At 37.6% G+C, this 22149-nt stretch overlaps 1 protein-coding gene across 2 annotated transcripts in view; it reads left to right on the top strand.

Moving 5' to 3' along the window:
* LOC137041283 (centrosomal protein of 128 kDa-like) overlaps positions 1-22149 on the top strand; it is a 143153-nt gene that overhangs the window by 64489 nt on the left and 56515 nt on the right. For both annotated transcript variants that reach the window (XM_067417378.1, XM_067417379.1), the window contains 6 exons: positions 1682-1936; positions 2027-2635; positions 3434-3598; positions 4963-5139; positions 7804-7863; positions 17155-17347. In XM_067417378.1, coding sequence (XP_067273479.1) covers positions 1682-1936; positions 2027-2635; positions 3434-3598; positions 4963-5139; positions 7804-7863; positions 17155-17347 — 1459 coding nt within the window. The remainder of the gene's footprint in view (positions 1-1681; positions 1937-2026; positions 2636-3433; positions 3599-4962; positions 5140-7803; positions 7864-17154; positions 17348-22149) is intronic.

Raw genomic sequence — 22149 nt, 5'->3', positions numbered from 1 at the left:
TTTTTTTCTATAGACTGTACTCACCAAGGTATAACGGTCAAGATAAACTTAAAAATTTGCCGGAGTTGTCCTTGAAGATGGTTTGAAGCAGACCAAGACTACAGACTACTTTGCTGTTATTAGTGCTGTAATATCACTAATATTAGGGCTGTTATTTAGTGTTAAAGGGGTCATATAATGGTTCATGCACTTTTACAAGCTGATTGTATGGAAATGTGTGTTGGCAGGCAGTGCCTGTACACAACCATCCTGTAATGATAAAAACCCATCCAAGTGTTTTTTTTTTTTTTTTTTTTTTTAAAGAGTATACGCAAGTATGAACCTTATTTAATCTGCTTGCCTATACAAAGTGTGCATTATTAATACATTTTTAATGTTAAACTACTGTTAATCATTTACTCTTCTTCATAAGGAGGATTGGAAACATATAACAATGCCGTTGTCTGGTTTGGCAGGATACTGCCATCTAGTGGTAGCATGTTTTCTTCGACAAGCTGTGTGTTTGGATCGTGCAAGGCCAAACCGGCGAAATGAAAGTCTCAAAATCCAAATGAATCAAAAAGGATTGACTCGCAAACAAGTCAATGAATGCACGTGTGTCACTGGATCCACAAATGCACATCTTACTCCTTGCACGCTCAAATTCTGGCCGACATTAATACAAAATAGAATTTCTATATTCACAGTTATGCCTCTATTTGTACAAAATGCTGCTCATTCATGTATATCTGGATTTTGCACACACAAGTGGTAAAGTATTAGTTTAAATGTAGAAATGCACATTTGGTATTTGTGCATACATTAATAATCAGGACCAGATGTATTAATTGGTAGTTTGTGTGTGGGTTGCGAAATGCTTGAAAATACGAAATGAAGGTCTCAAAATCCAAATGAATGAAATGATCAACGCAGAAAAAAAGCCAATTAATGCATGCATGTCACATGATCCACAAATTCACATCTTATTTGTTGCATGCGCAAATTATGATACACTAATGCAAAATAAAACATTTGCATTCACAAAAATGACTATTTATACAAACTTCAGCACATTCATGCAAGTCTGTGTTTTGCACATACAAGTTTAAAGGCATTTGTTTGTGGATAGTGCAAAGTTAATGGATTATTGTGCGTGCCACAATTACCAGTGAAACGTATCTCTCAATGGGTCAAACTTCTGGAAACACTGATAAGTTTGGTGTCTGTGAAAGAACTATCCGGCCATCATTTACTGTCAGCTCTTCTCTATCGCTTAGCTCAGCTGATCTGACAATTCTGTGGGTGTGCTCTCAATCAAATGTAAAAATAAATACTTGTGGGAATAAATAAATGTAAAAAAATAAATGAATGCATAAATACATACATACATACATAAATAAATAAATAAATAAAAAAATATATGTAAAAAGAAATATTAAAATTTCCCTTCCCTTCCCTTCCCTTCCCTTCCCTTCCCTTCCCTTCCCTTCCCTTCCCTTCCCTTCCCTTCCCTTCCCTTCCCTTCCCTTCCCTTCCCTTCCCTTCCCTTCCCTTCCCTTCCCTTCCCTTCCCTTCCCTTCCCTTCCCTTCCCTTCCCTTCCCTCCCCTCCCCTCCCCTCCCCTCCCCTCCCCTCCCCTCCCCTCCCCTCCCCTCCCCTCCCCTCCCCTCCCCTCCCCTCCCCTCCCCTCCCCTCCCCTCCAGGCTCTTTCTGCAGATCTGCAACGCCGTGAGCAGCAGCAGTTGAAGATGTTAGCCCAACTGAAAGAGATCCAGTCTCATTCAGAGGACAATGGGTCAGAATGTGCCCGTCTGGAGGCCCAGCTGAGTGAGAGTGAGAGAAGTCGAGAGGAGCTGCACTCTAAAGCTCAGAAAGCAGTCCGCCAGTGGAAGACTAAGTGCAAAAGACTGGAACAAGAGCTGCAGGAACTAAAGGAGCAAAGCAGAAACAACACTGGGGTAGGATAAAAAATTAGCTTTTTTGCCACACTTCCCAAATTAAAAACGTCAATGGCTTTTCATATATAATTAATTTGTTGTGATCTTCAGAGCAAAGAGAGAGAAGGTATTCTTAGCCAGCAGGCAGAGGGTGCACGCCGACAGCTCGCCGACGCCCTTGGACGTCTTGCTCAGCGTGAAGAGGATGTGCGGCGCTGTGATGTGGATCTTGCTGAAGCTCGTTCACGGCTTGTCACTTTAGAACATGAGCTCAGAGAGGCTCAGTTAAGCTTGAGAGGCCAAGAGGAGGAGGTCCTGAAGCAGATCTCCTTACAGGTCCGAATGAAAGAGGATAACGTCAGGCTGAAGGAGCTTGTGGAGCTCCAGGAGCAGAGAAGAGATGAGGAGCAGAAATATCTGCTGGATCTCCAGAGCTCAGTCAAGAACCTGAGTGTTGCAAGAGCTGACCTCACTGCCAGACTGGCTGAGCTAGAGAGCTCCAAGAAGGATCTTGAAAAACAGCTTACTGCGGCGCAGGAAGAGAGCTCCTCTTTTGGACGACAGCTGGAACTGGAGAGGCAGGTGCATCAGAAGGAGCTGAGCAAACTCAGAGCAACACAGCAAGAATGCAAAGAAAAACAGGACAGAGACATACACGACATGCTTAGACTATACCAGCGAGAGAGAGGAGAACTGGAGACTCTTGTCAGAGACCTTAAGGTTTGAATATTTTCAATGAAACATCTGATAGTCTTTACATGATAATAGAAATAGTTACTCACCCCATATTTACTCACACGTAGGCTTTTTAAAATCTGTAAAGGGGTTTTTTTTTGTTTGTTTTTTTGCAGCGCTTGACATTAATGCTTGTCCACTTGTCCAGGACATCCACAAAAAAATATAAAACTAAGATTTCAAATTTGGTCACACAGAGATGGCTAAATCTGTCTTTACACTAGCACTTTACTTTAGCACAACAAAATATATACTTTTAAGTGGCCCAGCCAGAGCTCAGACTTGAACCCGATTAAATATCTCATAAGAGATCTAAAAATGGCCGTGCACATGTGCTCCCCATCCAACCTGATGGAGCTTGAGAGGTCCTGAACAAAAGACAATGGGAGAAAATGCCCAAAAATATGTGCACTAAGCTTGTAGCATTATACTCAAAAAGACTTGAGGCTGTAATTGGTGCCAAAGGTTCTTCAACAAAGCATTGTACTTTGTAATTTTTTCCATTATTTATTTTCAATACATTTGCAAATATGTTAAACAAATTGTTTGTAGAACTGAGGAATAAAACAACGATTTGAATCTATTTCTGAATAAGTCTGTAACATTACAAAATGATAAAGTGAAGTGCATTGAATTCTTTCCAGATGCACTGATCATTGATTTCTTGCCCCTAGAACCAAACACCAAAGTTCACTATTTATCCAAGCTAGTGAACTGTTATATTGTGGGAAGAAAATAATATAATGTGATAATAATAATTATATTGTTTCTTTATTTGTGTAGTCAGAGGTAGTAGCAGATAGTGAACTGAGAAGAACTCTGCAGCTGAAGCTGGACAAAATGAAGGCTGAATGTGATAAACTGACGGAGCAGTTGAGGTCCAGCGAGGACAGTCATGCTCAGCTCCTCCGCAAATACCACGCCTTCAGAAAAGAGCTGGATGTGAAGGTATCACTGATCTTTGTCACTTGTCACATCAGTGATAAAATTATAAAAAAAGATGAAGGCTCTTTTTCTAGACATTCAATCTGAAATTGTATATGCTTTTGTCATTTTTGTCACTTTTTGTCATAATGTCATTTTCTGGAAATATGTTACATTGTACAACATAGATAACCTGCACAATTTTCAAAAATTCATAGTTTATACCTTGATATTGAAATCATGCTTAATTTTGAGTTTACCTTTAAATGAGGGACATCTGTATGGTGTATTTTGTTTTATGTAGGCCTATACCTTTAAAAGCCAGGAATTCTGTTTTCAGATAATCTGCGCTTGCATATGGTTGCCAGATTGCACACGTTTAGGTAAAACACTGGATAGTATGTTCTTTTCACAAAAAAGCTCTGATTGGGGAATTTAAATGACTGAAATCTGTCACCCGTAAGCACGAACACTCGAACGCTACTCCTTTTCCCCCGACAAAACCAAAACCAGTGCTTTTTGTTCAACTTTTTATTTTTTAAGCTACATTTTAGACTCGTCTTTTTTTCATCAAAAAGAGCAAAGAGTGAAGCTTGCTTGATATTGTCCCAGGTTGGAAAAACTATCCCTGCTTTGAATTGAGCCGAGCAAACGAAAGATTTTGAATTAAATTGTTGCGAGATCCGATTATAATAAACATCAACCATGACAGTTGACATTTTTTATCTGTGGGAAGGTTATGAAAAGTCCTCACGTCCCCTGCACAGCATGGTACATGACATTTATGTCCATGATCTGCCATTTTTCCTATCCTTGTGTGACGCTTGTTTACCTGCTGATTCGGCTGCGCAGTTCCACCTGACATTGCACATGTACCGACATGCAAATGTTGGGGCCGTACATATTAATGATCCCAACAATTGCGCCACAGTTGGCGTTATGTTGAGAATCTCTTATTTTTTCTGTGGTGTTTTTCATGCACAAGATTTACATATGAAGATGGAGGCAATGGTGTTTGAGATTCACTGTATGTGATGTCCATGTACTGAACTCTTATTATTTTACTATGGCAATGTTAATTCAATTTTTCATTCTAGGGCACCTTTAATAAGTTTTACTTGCCATGGTTGATTTTAACCCACATTTGCCCTGGTCACAACCAATGTGATAGATTATTTTTGTATTTGTGCTTCTGTATTCCTACATGCAATACTGATATGTCTTGCACAATGGTAACATATAATTATTATTAGCCTACTGTAATAAAAGAGGTAAGATCACACTGGACGCATTGACACGTTATTTTCCTTTTATTAATAGCTGGGCACTGTTGTGCTTGCACACATATCTGATTGTCTTGGATGTTTTTTTTAATGTCTCCAATATAGGGGAATTTAGCAGAGAGGGAGAAGGAGAGGCGGCAGACTGCAGAGCACTCCATGGCAGAGCTGCATGAGAGGGTCATGGGCCTCCAGACAGAGCAGGAGTCCATCCTCCATGCCGTAGGGGCAGAAATTGACTCAGCCTGCCAGTTTTTGTCAAAAGACTCAGCCGCCAAGCTTGAAGTACCTACACACACACTACAGTGCACTACAAAGCACACTTGCAACACTAAAGTAAAAGCAATAAATCATGACAATTAAATTTGACGATTATTTATCATATCACATCACACTGTGCAAATTATACTTTGTTTTCACATAGTTAATGTTAACATCAGCATTGCGTGAATACATTTAATGTGTATTTGGGCTACCTGTATTTCTGTGCAGTCTAATTTCTTATCGTCATATACCAACAAATCAATCTGGAGTAGAGGTGAATTGCTCCCTCTCATAGCTAGCACAAAATGATTGGTTTTTACCATAATGCACATAGCCAAATGAGAAGGGCACAACAAAGAAAATTCTTTTGTCTTTTGAAAAGTCTTTTGCATTTTACAACAGGTGAATCTTCAGTTGTCACTGAGGATTGTCTGAACCTTTCTAGATCTGCCATTACATTGATAAGTTTAATTATATCAAGTGATGTGAGAAAAGGCTATAAATCTCCTCCTTCTATATTCTCATACACACTATATAGCCTACTAGCTGGGACACCTTCTTTATGTGTATGGATTTGATGCAAAGATATGCTTGAATTTCCAGCGAAATCTACCAGTACCACTGGAATTAAAAACATTATTACAAGTTTTCAGATGTAAATTGAGCTAAGGTAAGCAGATAGTTTTATTTATTTATAAACCATATATATTATATTATTATAGGTTATATACTTGCTCAAATTTATTTCGCATAATTTTTAACCCCCAAAAGCTACAGACTGCAGCTTTAACTTAAAGGTCTAGTGCTCTAGTCTTAGGTGTAAATTACTTTCTTTTTTCAGCCAAACACAATCTGTAATATAAATATTTAAAAATATCCTGGCTCTTCCAAGCTTTATAATGGGAGTGAATGTAACCAAAAAATGTTGAAGCCCAAAACAGCATATCTACTTATCCAGTGTTAATTTTGTGACAAATAATTTTCGTCTTTCGTCATAATTTTCGTCAACAACCTTTTTTCACTGTCGAAAACGATGCGATGACTAAATAAAAACTAATGTTGGATGACAAAAAAAATCTGTGTATCATTCGTTCAGTCGTTTTTTGATTTAATATTGAAAGTAGAAAATTGAGAAAACAGCAAATTTTTCTTTCTTTTTTTAGAAAAATGAAAACCGAGATTTCGGCTTGATTTTTTTTTGTCAAAAGATTAAATCAAATTTTTAGTCAAAAGACTAAATAAAAAATTGCTGTCAAAATTAAAACTACACTGTGATATTTTCCACCTTCTAGCGGTGAAAAGGTATATGATCATCCAGTGAATATTAGTTTCTGTTCCTCTCCATTCTGATTTCGCTTTAATTTCTACGGTGGCCGATTTAGTCCAAGATTAACACGGCTTCCAGTACAACCTCATCCATGAGTGTTCCTTCAAGTGATGAGGTTACTTTAGAAAACTATTATAATTTGCAGTTATTTAATTTGTCAGTTAACATGTAGATTATGACATCTATGTAAAATGAATAATAGTTGTACGTTTTCATTATTTTTTTTTACCATTTCATTGCTAACATCAGCTATCAGGTTCCCAGACAAATGCAAGCTAATATTAGTAAAGTAACTTTCTTTGGCTAATGTACTTTCAAGATGGAGGGGCAACATGATGGATGGAGTGTTAAAGCTACACTGTGCAACTTTTTTAGCTTATTCTTAGTTTTTATTCTAAAAACACTTAGTTCTTTCAAAAATATATGTGCTCATTAATGTATATTTACTTCTTTCAAGTAATAAAGTATTTTCATAAATTTATAAAATGCCATTGAAAATACGTACGGGCATAGGAACTAACTGTTTTTAGAATAAAAACTAAGAATAAACTAAAAAAAGTTACACAGTGTAGCTTTAAGACTCCATCCATCATAAAAGTAATCCATACGGATTAATATTCCCTCCACATGAACAGAAGTCTACTCTCAAAGCTGTGAACTTACTCCCTGCTTCTTCTAGGTTGTCTGTACTTGTTGAATCTCAAAGCTTGTTTAATTACTCTTTGCTCTCAGCTCAAGCTGTTAACCTCCATGTTATATTCCAGTCTTTTGGAATCTTCTGCATCCTTTATACCTTTTTATCTTCTGCTGGCAACCCCCTTTGATTGAAGAAAAAAAGTGACAAAATGGGCTCCTTTCCTAATCATGTGTTAAAGCAGTCTAAAGCAGCATGGCACTATTCAAACGTTGTTGATCATGACAGAAGAGAGCTGTCGGGGAAAACACAATTCTCCACCTCCACATACTCGTTTTTTTTAATTAATTTATTTTATTTTATTTATTTTTTTAAAGGTGACAGAGCCCCCTCCAGTGATCGCTCGCTCTTGAGGCCCACACACATCGCTCTAAATGAGAAATTTGTAAATCCGCTCATTTTTGTTTCACAAACTGACTCATCTGTGAGGTGGGGTTTTCCCATGGAGCCCAAGATCTGGGAGGTTTACAATTCTCCATTAGACTGCCACTGTCTCAGAATGCATCAGCGAAAGCTCACCCTGAACAATTCAGAATATTTTTTTCTTTCTTATCCTCCTCAGACGTTTAATTTTACATAGTGCTAGAGTTTCTAGTTTTATGATTTAAATGGATAATTTGTATAGCAAGACAAATACAAATTTGTATTGTATTCCGTGTTGTAGGCCATTACCCTGACTCCAGGACTGCAAAAAGATTCCCATCGCTGGCTTGCTGAAGTTAAGGTATTGTTGAGGCCAGCTTTCGATGATGATTTCTCTAGCTAATGTCATGCATCTTAACACAGCTGTTGTTCTTTACTGTCTCAAATAGACTGATGGAAACATCCTCCAGCTCTCAGGGACTTAATGTCATGTTTTATCAGGTTTCCAAAATGTGTATTTTAACACATTTAAATGAATGTGTAGCTGGTTGTTGCTTTTTGTTTGTAGTGACATGTCTTAAATATTACATCAGTACATTTAAAGACCCAATGAAATGGCTTGACAAGCAGAGTTTTCCTTCTTGTCTTGATGTATGTTTTATTGAAACAGGATAGGTCATTAAAGGCCCTGCTTTAGTGTACATCATAGCTATGAACCATTATTTGCTACTTGCTATTGCTCGTCAGTAAATGGAAGGAGATTCTCATTCTAGAGCAGTGGTTTTCAAACCCGAGGGTCGCGAGACTTAAAAAATGGGTCGCCAGGACAATTAAGAAAAATGGAGTTAGCTTACATTAAAAAATTAAAAATATATATATTTTTTTCATAAAATCATTATATAGGCCTATATAAAAGTAATAAATACATGAAATATATATTGACTTAAATAATTAACAGATTACCAAAAAAAAAAATGAAAAGAAATGTGCGACAGTTGCTGCTGACTGGTTCATTATCGTGAGGTGCGACACTCCTCCAAACAAGTTCACGGAACGGAAACCCAAAAGACAGAAAGCAAATCTTGTTTTCTTTAGGCTGTTTTATAGCACAATGTAAGTAAACACTTTTGCAATTTTAAATAATGTCCTTCTCTTATGTATGACTATTACAGATTTTATTTGTTTCCTCTGCTCTTTTGCACTGGCGCCTCGATCACGTGCACACAACATGCGAACTGTGATGGCATTGCAAACTTGACATCACAGCCAGTTCATTATCAAAATAAAATAGCCAATCTAATATATAAAAAGTTACACAGCTCAGTTTAAATAGCCAGTAGTAGCCAACACTTCGTGCCATTCAGCGTGAGCACTGCTCCTGAGGTGTTTCCAAGTAGAGAGACCCGCTCGCAACATGCATGTTTTGTCCCGCTCCTGGCCGCATACAAGTATAAATAGTTTTTTTGTTTTGTTTGGCGTGGCAGAATACGCGCAAAGTGCGCTCGTAATTCCAAAAAAGCTATCATCTCAGTTCAACGCGATCTCACAAACCTCTATCAATAAAAATTACTGCACAATGAATCTATTTTTTTATAATGTCTATATGTCTTTGTTATAATCAAAGGATTTGTCAGCATACAGAATTTAGCACTTCACAAAAACTCTTGAGCGGTGAGGGGATTTTTCTCTTAAATGCATCTGTTTGGCCATTGCGTTCTAGAAATAAACATTTGTTGTATCGGCTTTGTTTAACCAATATATTGGTTACATTGCACAACGCGGCAAAAACGTGCTATACTCTGCCTCCACCTGTAATTTGTTTTAATTTTATTTTATAACATTTTATTTGTTTCTAGATGTTTTCTTTTTAGATTTTTTTATTTTGCTGTAATCATCCAAATAGTTTTCTTCTCCCAAAATCCACACACACACGAGTACCGGCCGCACTCAGCCATCAAATCTAGTCCCACGCCGCACTCTATATGCGTTGGGTTCCGCGAGTCCCGCGCCGCACTCTATATGCGTTGGGTTCCGCGAGTCCCGCGCCGCACTCTATATGCGTTGGGTTCCGCGAGCCCGCGCCGCACTCTATATGCGTTGGGTTCCGCGAGTCCCGCGCCGCACTCTATATGCGTTGGGTTCCACGAGTCCCGCGCCGCACTCTATATGCGTTGGGTTCCGCGAGTCCCGCGCCCGAATGAGGGAGTTAGGCTGCGTGAGTCTAACGCTGGTTACTTTCAGTTCCTCATTAAATTATTTAGTTTTGACTTTATATAGGCTAGTTATAGCCTTCTGTTCTGAATACCATTAATTTTGAAGGATTTGTTGTGGAGTGAGGGGAACTAAAATAACCTTGTAGTACAATATTTCGCTTTATTTAGCCTACTGGTAGGCTATTATTATGAATGCAATCAATAAGACTTACACGTGACTTACCTGTTTTTCTCTCTCTTTCAAAAGTCTTGTTGGTTAGCAGTTAACCAGTTAATTACCGTCCCATAGATATGCCTAGCTATCAAATTAGTGCAGAATCAACTTTGCGTTGAACGCATCAAGGATCAAAAGCAGTTGTGTGGAAAAGTGCTGAGCTGAATATTTGTGCCATCTAGTGGTTTAATGGAGAATTAAGTCAAATGACCTATTATATACAAGTATTGTTATGCTTGGCTTGACTTATTTGAATGTAAATGGTTGTAGGGCTATATATGGGTCGCGACAACTAAAAAAAAAAAAGAGGTTTGCTTTAAAAAAAGTTTGAAAACCACTGTTCTATAGAGTGATTGGACAAAAGTGCAAAAACTGCAAATTTTAAAGTTTGTGTAAATTGTGTAAAGGTGCTAGAATTAAAGTGATAGATCACCCAAAAATGAAAATTCTGTCATTAATTTCTCACCCTCATGTCATTCCAAATATAAATTACTTCAAATGTTATACCACATGGATTAAAAGTTGATTTCATGGGGTCTTTAAAGTCATGTTAGTTGCAGTTTGTGGTTCCTCAGAATACATCTGTGGAGTCCAATCTACAAACATTTTTTTATAGATCCATTCAAATGTATTACTAAATATAGATATTAATTTGTAATAATTGTTTGTGTGCATCATGGTTGTTATTTGTTCTGCAAATAGAATTATAAAGCTTATTTCTTTGTATGTTTGTTAAATTGATAAAACAATTTTTTGTTTTTATCCCTTATAACACAGCACAATGAATTGTTCCATCTGCTTATGATGACAATATATTGGAAAATGCTGGGGTTTGCTGTTATAAATGTTGATCAGACACCCTGTTTAACCATCTAACTGGGTAGCACAGGGAAGTCACACTTAACAAGAGACCCTCCACCATTGATTGAAAATGTGAAGGCTACAGTAGTCTTTATTTATTGAATTTTGTTGAGTTGTAATGCATATTTACTGCATTACTACAAAGTTTTAATTTATATATCTATTTATTATACATATATATGTATATATGTATGTACACACACACACACACTAGGGATGCAACAATACATTTAGTCCACGGTTCAATACATACCTCGGTTTTTTTAACCACAGTTTAGAATATGAAGAATATGAGGAAAGGTGAGGTTTTTTTTTTTTGCTATTTTATTCTTAAGCCACAGGAACAGTTAACCCTAGTCCAAGTTGAGGAGAAAAAATATTATTTTTTGATTGCAATAATCTTTCTTTATTTTACTTAAAAAAATTGAAAAACCTTACTTAAACTTAGAATTTTACTTTACTTTAAAAAATAAAAAATAAACCTTGTACACATTCCTAGTGTACTGTATAATACAGATTACATATATAAAGATTTACACTGGCAGCTCAGAGCTGTACAGTAGCATTTAAGTGTGAAATTGAATGACTAAATGTAAAAATAAAACACTACATTTTTCAGTAAAGAGCAGTGATAGATTTTTTTTATCATTTGTTGTTGTATTAACATCAAAGGGATAGTTAACTTAAAAATTAAACCTCTGTCATCAAGAAATGATTACTTCACTGCTGTCAATTTAAGACCTGCGTGGATCTAATATATAGACATGCCGATTTTAAGTTCACTTGAGACATAACTGACTGTTTATGTAAGCCTTGTGTGTTTGACAGTATTAACGCAATAATACGACTACTTTGTACAGTAATCACTTGTTTGACAGGCGTTTAGTGCGCACGCTGGAAAAGCGCATTTTAAAACGTGGATAAGCACGCAAATTAAATAATGAACTTTCGTGATTGTGAATAACTATAGTGTTCCGTAAATAAAACTCTTGCACTAACATGTGATGTGAATGATGTGTCGCGTTCTTCGGTATATTGGGATGGAGGTAAATTATGGATTTTTTTTTTTTTATTAAATGCAAAACCAAAATAACCAAACCAAACAAAGCGATTTGAACTGGGAATGCCATACTGAACTGTTCAATATTATATTATTGTTATTGAGTATTGTGGCATCCCTAATATACACTCACCTAAAGGATTATTAGGAACACCATACTAATACTGTTTTTGACCCCCTTTCGCCTTCGGAATTGCCTTAATTATATGTGGCATTGATTCAACAAGTTGCTGAAAGCATTCTTTAGAAATGTTGGCCCATATTGATAGGATAGCATCTTGCAGTTGATGGAGATTTGTGGGATGCACATCCAGGGCACGAAGCTCCTGTTCCAACACATCCCAAAGCTGGTGACTGTGGGGGCCATTTTAGTACAATGAACTCATTTTCATGTTCCAGGAAACCAATTTGAAAATATTTGAGCTTTGTGACATGGTGCATTATCCTGTTGGAAGTAGCCATCAGAGGATGGGTACATGGTGGTCATAAAGGGATGGACATGGTCAGAAACAATGCTCAGGTAGGCCGTGGTATTTGAATGATTCCCACGTGGCACTAAGGGGCCTAAAGTGTGCCAAGAAAACATCCCCCACACCAATACACCACGACCACCAGCCTGCACAGTGGTAACAAGGCATGATAGATCCATGTTCTCATTCTGTTTACGCCAAATTCTGACTCTACCATCTGAATGTCTCAACAGAATTCGAGACTCATCAAACCAGGCCAACTGTCCAATTTTGGTGAGCTCGTGCAAATTGTAGCCTCTTGTTCCTATTTGTAGTGGAGATGAGTGGTACCTGGTGGGATCTTCTGCTGTGCTAGCCCATCCGCCTCAAGGCTGTGCGTGTTTTGCTTCACAAGTGCTTTGCTGCATACCTTGGTTGTAACGAGTGGTTATTTCAGTCAAAGTTGCTCTTCTATTAGCTTGAATCAGTCGGCCCATTCTCCTCTGACCTCTAGCATCAACAAGGCATTTTCACCCACAGGACTGCCGCATACTGTATGTTTTTCCCTTTTCACACCATTCTTTGTAAACCCTAGAAATGGTTATGTGTGAAAATCCCTGTAACTGAGCAGATTGTGAAATACTCAGACTTGCCCGTCTGACACCAACAACCATGCCATGCTCAAAATTGCTTAAATCACCTTTCTTTCGCATTCTGACATTCAGTTTGGATTGTCTTGACCAGGACCACACCCCTAAATGCATTGAAACAACTGCCATGTGATTGGTTGATTAGATAATTGCATTAATGAGAAATTGAACAGGTGTTCCTAATAATCCTTTAGGTGAGCGTGGGTGTGTGTGTGTGTGTGTGTGTGATATATATATATATATATATATATATATATATATATATCACACACACACACATATATATATATATATATATATATATATATATATATATATATATATATATATATATATATATTAGGGGTGTAACGATACGCGTATTCGTATTGAACCGTTCGGTACAAGGCTTTCGGTTCGGTACGCGGTACGCATTATGTACCGAACGGTTCTTGGACTAATTAATTAGATTTGGAAAATAAAAAAGTGTGTGAAATATAATAATATGCGTTCAACAAGGTAGCCCAATAACCAAAACGACATAACAGGCAATGCCCCTGACACCAAATATGTTTTAGGCTGCTCAGTCAGGTGCTCGCTTACTCAGTAGGCTACGCGCTGAATGCTCGTGGCAAAATGGCTATTGCGTTTAACAAACCAGAAATAGAAGATCCTCCAATAACCAACAGGTCTGGTGTTTGGGTGAACTTTGGATTCTTGGTAAGCTATGATGGTGTTGGCAAGGGATGGTTTAAAAACAACGGTATGTCGCATTTGCTGATGGTACAGCAGCGGGAATAATTCATGTCATGTCAATCAAAGCCAACAACAAGACGATCTTGTTGTCTTTACGCCAACAACAAGACGATAAACAGGAGAAACAGCCACAAACTATCCCACAAACTATCCCCGCAGCATTTAGACAGACATTTCCAACTTATTCAAATGGCAAAAGACATCACCGCGGCGAGTGGTCCATTTATAGCCGCGGATATGAGAGCTAACGCCCGTTTCACACATACTCCGTCTGCAGTGCGTGCGGTGCGTATTTTTTTCCGTACCCATGTTAACGGATGACAGCTTTCAGACTGCACGCTGATGCTGTCCGTCAGTCCGTTCCAGGAGCGTTGCGTCTGCAGCAGTGCACGGATCGTTTTCGTACCGAGTCTATTTTTTGCTACGCTGCGTTGCTGCATTAAAGTGATAGAACATTGTTCGCATTAAAATAAACATGTACTGACGCGAAAATCTAGTAATTTCACCACAGATGCATCTCATTTAAAATATACTCTTGTTACAAAGTCAACACATGGCTTTTTTCTCAAGTAAAGCAACAAAACGACACCTTACCTGGCATTTAGGTTTAAAAAAATGTGCCATAATCGAGAGCACTCGTACTTTCTTGGAGGTAAAAAGCAAAGTTCTTTTTGACCTGCAGGATTTCTTTTAAAAGGGTGTAAAAACGAAAGAAAAGACGAGAGTCGGCTGTTTTTGAATAGACTATTGTAAGTTTCTAATTTAAAATGTTTGTGATTTAAGGCTATAAACTATGTTTAAATGTTTTGCCACTTGTGTGAGCTAAATCTAAAGTATATAAATATGAATAAATGAATTTAATAAAATGTTGTTTAAATGTAGGAGGCTACGTAACCTGACTTCTATTAAAGAGTAAACAAAGAGAATTGGAATTCTGACGAGGCATGTTCAGTAAAAACTTTTGGATTTTAAATAAAAAATAATGAATAAATGCTGTGTTTGTGATATGCAACAGCGGATCAGTTGCGGACTGCAAACGCAGCATATGTGAAAACACTGCAGGGTGTGGGGCTCCTACAACGCACACGCAACGCAACACGCACAGCACACGCTAATGTAAAGAGCTAATGTCTTATTCCTGTAACTACATAGAAGATGGGTAAAATCATACAACAACAAAAAATCATACTTTGTTAGTTTTAATAAAATAATAATAAAAAAAGGTAATTTCTGCCAATTTTTTCTTTTTGCTGTATCTAAAACATACCGAACCGTACCGAACCGAACCGTGACACCAGTGTATCGTATCGAACCGAACCGTGAATTTTGTGAACCGTTACACCCCTAATATATATATACACAGGTAGTGCAGAACTATTAGGCAAGTTGTATTTTTGAGGATTAATTTTATTATTGAACAACAACCATGTTCTCAATGAACAAAAAAAAACCTCATTAATATCAAAGCTGAATATTTTTGGAAGTTTTAGTTTTTAGTTTTAGCTATTTTAGGGGGATATCTGTGTGTGCAGGCCACTATTACTGTGCATAATTATTAGGCAACTTAACAAAAAACAAATTTATACCCATTTCAATTATTTATTTTTACCAGTGAAACCAATATAACATCTCAACATTCACAAATATACATTTCTGACATTCAAAAACCAAACAAAAACAAATCAGTGACCAATATAGCCACCTTTCTTTGCAAGGACACTCAAAAGCCTGCCATCCATGGATTCTGTCAGTGTTTTGATCTGTTCACCATCAACATTGCGTGCAGCAGCAACCACAGCCTCCCAGACACTGTTCAGAGAGGTGTACTGTTTTCCCTCCTTGTAAATCGCACATTTGATGATGGACCACAGGTTCTCAATGGGGTTCAGATCAGGTGAACAAGGAGGCCATATCATTAGATTTTCTTCTTTTATACCCTTTCTTGCCAGCCACGCTGTGGAGTACTTGGACGCGTGTGATGGAGCATTGTCCTGCATGAAAATCATGTTTTTCTTGAAGGATGCAGACTTCTTCCTGTACCACTGCTTGAAGAAGGTGTCTTCCAGAAACTGGCAGTAGGACTGGGAGTTGAGCTTGACTCCATCCTCAACCCGAAAATGCCCCACAAGCTCATCTTTGATGATACCAGCCCAAACCAGTACTCCACCTCCACCTTGCTGGCATCTGAGTCGGACTGGAGCTCTCTGCCCTTTACCAATCCAGCCACGGGCCCATCCATCGGGCCCATCAAGACTCACTCTCATTTCATCAGTCCATAAAACCTTAGAAAAATCAGTCTTGAGATATTTCTTGGCCCAGTCTTGACGTTTCAGCTTGTGTGTCTTGTTCAGTGGTGGTCGACTTTCTGCCTTTCTTACCTTGGCCATGTCTCTGAGTATTGCACACCTTGTGCTTTTGGGCACTCCAGTGATGTTGCACGCTTGACTTTTTTCAGTTCACGGGCAGTTATTTTGCGCCTTGGTTTTTCCACATGCTTCTTGTGGAACTAGACCCTGTTGACTATTTTGACTGAAACGCTTGATTGTTCGATGATCACGCTTCAGAAGCTTGGCTATTTTAAGACTGCTGCATCCCTCTGCAATATATCTCACCATTTTTTACTTTTCTGAGCCTGTCAAGTCCTTCTTTTGACCCATTTTGCCAAAGGAAAGGAAGTTGCTTAATAATTATGCACACCTGAAATAGGGTGTTGATGTCATTAGACCACACCCCTTCTCATTACAGAGATGCACATCACCTAATGTGCTTAATTGGCAGTAGGCTTTCCAGCCTATACAGCTTGGAGTAAGACAACATGCATAACGAGGATGATGTGGTCAAAATACTCATTTGCCTAATAATTCTGCACTCCCTGTGTGTATATATATATATATATATATATATATATATATATATATATATATATATATATATATATATATATATATATATATATATATATATATATACATACATACATACATACATACATACATACATACATACACACACACACACACACACACACACACACACACACACACACACACACACACACACACACACACAGGTCCTGTATGTATGCATGTATGTGTATATATATGTGTATGTGTGTGTGTGTGTGTGTGTGTGTGTATATATATATATATATATATATATATATATATATATATATATATATATATATATATATATATATATATATATATATATATATATATATATAATGTAATATAATACTGGATACTGCTAGATTAATTCAACTGTATGAAATTATGAAATATGATCAACTATTTTATATATATATATATATATATATATATATATATATATATATATATATATATATATATATATATATATATATATATATATATATATATATATATATATATATATATAAATTATACTTTTTTCCATAAATTTTATATTACAGTATTTTTATTATCGCTGTGCCTGTGTTTGTTCAGACAAAACTCCAGTGGCTGTGTGAGGAGGTGCGTGAGCAGGAATCCATTGAGAGGAGATTGAGGAGGACACTGCAGCAGCACAAGGAGCAGATGAAAGCACTGAAACAAAGCAGAGACTCAGAACTGCAGAGCCTCCTGGACCGCATTACCCTGCAGGATCGGATCCTCAAAGACATCCAATCAGAGAAGAGAGGTATCAAATCACCTTAAGAGAAAAGTGATTGCTAGATCAATTTATTGTGCCTGACACTTCAGCACAGGCAGTGATGTGAAATCATAGCCATTATTCTACTGCATAAGTTGTACTATATAAACTAGCTGACTTTATGGCAATGGCAACCACATTCTACAATCAAATGAACTCTTGAAAAATTCAGGTAGTGTCAAATGCATTTACCTAATGTCTATGCAGTTTGTTTAGAACTGAACTGAGCAGCTAGCTGTTAACGACTTGTTGTGAATGATTCATGCATCAGATATATATCTTTATTGTTGGTAAAGCTGCTAGTTGTTAACAACTTATTAATGTATGAGGTATATCTTTATTGTATGTGCTGTGAAAGAAAATCACAGAAAAAAAGGTACAAGTCTTGACGAGTATGAGTTGTCACTCCTTAGACTTTGCAGTGTGAACGTGCTTATAGCAACCAGAACTAACCCTAACTCCAAAAAGTTGTTGCTGCATTTCAAGTTATTAGGGCTCTGTGGCACACCCTTTTATATGGTTGTATTTGAGAGGCTCTGTAGTGTACCCCTTTTCACATACAGTAGCAGTAATCTCATTGGGCCTTTAGCACTTTAGCACTCTAAGCCAGTGGTTGTCAAACCTGTCCTGGAGTACCACCAGCCCTGCACAGACTCTACCATCTATGCTGCTGCCTGCTGCTCTGTTCCATCCTGTGGCTCTACTCTATACTGCTGCCTCCTGCTCTGTTCCATCCTGCGGCTCTACCATCTATACTGCTGCCTCCAGTTCTACTACATCTGGCGGCTGTAATATCAATCAATCAACTTTATTTATATAGCGCTTTTACAATCACGATTGTGTCAAAGCAGCTTCACAGTGATGGAGAAAAATAAACCTTGGGAGAAACCAGACTCAGTCGGGGTGCCAGTTCTCCTCTGGCCTATTAACACACCGTGTAAGATTATTATTCTGGCAACTTTACAGGTCAGAAATCATATTAGATTGGAATATTCAAAATTTCAGGGTATCACGGAAGAGACAGATTTATTTTGAAATTAAATGATGGGATGGGGCGTCGATTACACAAGAGTATGAATACATGAAAGATCGGAATTATTGCGCCGAAGACGGGTTTTGAGCATGTCGTGCCAGTGAGGCAAATTCAGAGGAGACACCAATTGACACGGCTCAGCAGACACTCCAGGATGAGCTGGTCATGTCCAGGCAGGTCCACCATCCGATCCGGACAGGGCCCAGATCCGGGATAAACCTCGGGATAAACAGAGACAACATTAGCGTAGATGCCACTCTTTTTATGATGTAACGAGTACATCAGGTGTTATGGGAAGTGTTCCCGGTTCCGGCTGACCTAGTTAATGCAGCCTAACAATCAGTCAATTGAATTGAATAATGAAAGTTAAAAATGTTCTATGTGTATGTGTAAAAACACTATGTATATGTGTTTTTAGTCTAGATTTAAACTGACAGAGTGTGTCTGCTTCCCGAACAATGCTAGGAAGACTGTTCCACAGTTTAGGAGCTAAATAGGAAAATGATCGACCGCCTGCAGTTGATTTAGATATTCTAGGTATTATCAACTGGCCAGAGTTTTAAGACCGCAATAGACGTGATGGAGTATAATGCGTTAAGAGCTCGCTTAAGTACCGGGGAGCTAAACTATTTAGTGCTTTGTAAGTAATAAGCAAGATTTTAAAATGTATGCGATGTTTAATAGGGAGCCAGTGCAATGTTGACAGAACTGGACTAATATGATCATACTTCCTGGTTCTAGTAAGAACTCGAGCTGCTGCATTTTGGACCAGCTGGAGTTTGTTTATTAAGCGAGCAGGGCAACCACCCAGTAGAGCATTACAATAATCTAGCCTTGAGCTCATGAACGCATGTACTAACTGTTCAGCATTTTGCATTGAAAGCATGTGCCGTAATTTAGATATATTTTTAAGATGATAGAATGCGGTTTTACAGATGCTAGAAACGTGGCTTTCAAATGAAAGATTGGTATCAAAGAGCACACCCAGGTTCCTCACTGACGACGAGGGCTTGACAGAGCAGTCATCAAGTGTTAGACAGTATTCTCGGTTACTACTTGTGGAGCTTTTCTGTCCAATAATTAAAAATTCAGTTTTATCTGAATTAAGTTGCAGGAAATTACTATTCATCCAATTTTTTATATCAGCTATGCATTCTGTTAATCTTGTGAATTGGTAGGTTTCGTCAGGGCGTGAGGAAATATAGAGCTGAGTATCGTCAGCATAACAATGAAAACTAACGCAATGTTTCCTAATGATATCTCCCAGTGGTAGCATATACAGGGTGAAAAGCAACAGTCCTAACACTGAGCCTTGCGGTACCCCATACTGAACTTGTGATCGGTGTGACATCTCTTCATTTACTGCTACAAACTGATAACGGTCAGATAAGTACGATTTAAACCATGCCAAAGCAGTTCCACTAACGCTAACATAATTTTCGATTCTATTCAGAAGAATATTGTGATCGATAGTATCAAATGCAGCGCTAAGATCAAGTAACACTAATAGAGAGATACAACCACGATCAGATGATAAGAGTAAATCATTTGTAACTCTAATTAGAGCAGTCTCAGTACTATGATACGGTCTAAATCCTGACTGGAAATCCTCACATATACCATTTCTTTCTAAATAGGAACATAATTGTGAAGACACAGCCTTTTGTAGTATTTTTGATAGAAACGGTAGATTCGAGATTGGCCTGTAATTGACTAATTCTTTAGGATCAAGTTGCGTTTTTTTAATAAGTGGTTTAATTATAGCCAACTTAAAAGTTTTCGGTACATTTCCTAATGTCAAAGATGAATTAATGATATTAAGCAGAGGATCTATGACCTCTGGAAGTATCTCTTTTAATAGCCTAGTCGGTATAGGGTCAAGCATACATGTTGTTGATTTTGATGATTTTACAAGTTTAGCCAATTCTTCTCCTCCTTTAGTAGTGAATGAGTGTAATTTTTCCTCAGTGACACTACAGTGCTCTGTCTGAAGTTATACTGTAATAGACGGCTGCATGGTTATAATTTTATTCCTAATATTATCAATCTTACTAGTAAAGAAGTTCATAAAGTCATTACTGCTGTGTTGTTTACAAACATCAGAAGCTGAAGCTTTATTTTTTGATAATTGATCCACTGTATCGAATAAATACTTAGGGTTGTGTTTGTTTTCTTCTAAAAGAGTTGAGAAATAAGCAGATCTAGCAGTTTTTATGGCCTTTCTGTATGCAATCATGCTCTCTTTCCACAAATTGCGAAAAACCTCCAGTTTTGTTTTCTTCCAGCTGCGCTCCATTTTTCTGGCTGCTGTTTTAAGGGCCCGAGTGTGCTCGTTGTACCACGGCGTTGGATTATTTGCTTTAATCTTCTTTAAGCGCCGGGGAGCAACTATGTCTAAAGTGCTAGTAAAGAGAGAGTCAATAGTTTCTGTTGCAGCATCAAGTTCCTCTTGGCTATCTGTAATGCTGAGGAGATGGAACTGATGAGGAAGATTATGTACAAAGCAATCTTTAGTCGCAGCGGTTATCGTCCTGCCATATTTGAAGCGAGGGGATGGCTTTGCAGCCTTAGGCAAATTAAGTATACATGATATTAGGTAATGATCTGAGATGTCATCGCTCTGCTGCAGAATTTTAACAGTATCAACATTTATTCCATGTGACATTATTAGATCTAAAGTATGATTAAGGCGATGAGTGGGTCCCGATACGTGTTGTCTAACTCCAATAGAGTTTAGAATGTCTCTAAATGCCAATCCCAATGCGTCTTTTTCATTGTCTATGTGGATATTAAAATCCCCAACAATTAGTACTTTATCTACAGCTAATACTAACTCCGATACAAAACCAGCAAATTCTTTGATAAAGTCTGTATTGTGCCCTGGTGGCCTGTATACAGTAGCCAACACAAATGTCAGACGGGATTTATCATTTACACTACACAGCGTTACATAAAGCACGAAAACTTCAAAGGAATTATATTTGAAACTAGGGATGCACGATATTGGATTTTTGCCTATATCCGATATGCCGATATTTTTCAGCTGATTTTGGCCGATGCCGATACCGATGCCGATATATGTTTATTTTTTCCCTTTGTTTGGAAACAACACCATTTTGAGCAAAAACTTTTTTTTTTCATTCTGGTTTCAGATTTCTGAGGTATCCTTACTAAAAGGATTCTTGTTGAAGATAAATAAATGTTAATAAAGTTATTTTTATGATAAGAGTATATTAAAAGCTCTGAAAATAACAATAATAAAGTCAGTAATTTTTCACCAAATTTTTTTAAATTTTTGCAGCTGTAACCTAAAATTGTATTTTTGGATTTAACGTTTGTGCACATGAAGTGGGGGTGGCATGACATCCATTGATGCTGTCTTTTAATTCTACAATTATTGTAGAGCTCCTTGGATTATTTTTCATCATCCATTTCGTAAAATTGCATTACAGATTAATACACTGTATATAAAAGTATTTAATTTACAAGTGTCATGCTTGTGATTTATGACATCATTACTGATTTGTTTTTTCAGAACAAGAAGTAACTTCAATTTATTTGTGTATTCTACTTTTCATTGTATTACTGTAACAACAGCGGGGCGCCCCCACTACATGTATAAATATATAGTGGTCTAGCTGGAGGGCACTAGGACTTGGAGGAGCTTCTGCTGCTGTGGAGGCTGCCGCCTGCCGCCCGTGCTAGAGAGTGGGGAGACACGATTGGGCTTGTTTTGGGCTAGTTTTGTTGTGAAAAC

The sequence above is a fragment of the Pseudorasbora parva genome, chromosome 15, assembly GCF_024679245.1.
Source record: "Pseudorasbora parva isolate DD20220531a chromosome 15, ASM2467924v1, whole genome shotgun sequence".
NCBI classification, from domain to species: Eukaryota; Metazoa; Chordata; class Actinopteri; order Cypriniformes; family Gobionidae; genus Pseudorasbora; species Pseudorasbora parva.
The sequence above is the reverse complement of the archived record's forward strand: the minus strand, read 5'-3'. Positions and strand labels throughout refer to the sequence as shown.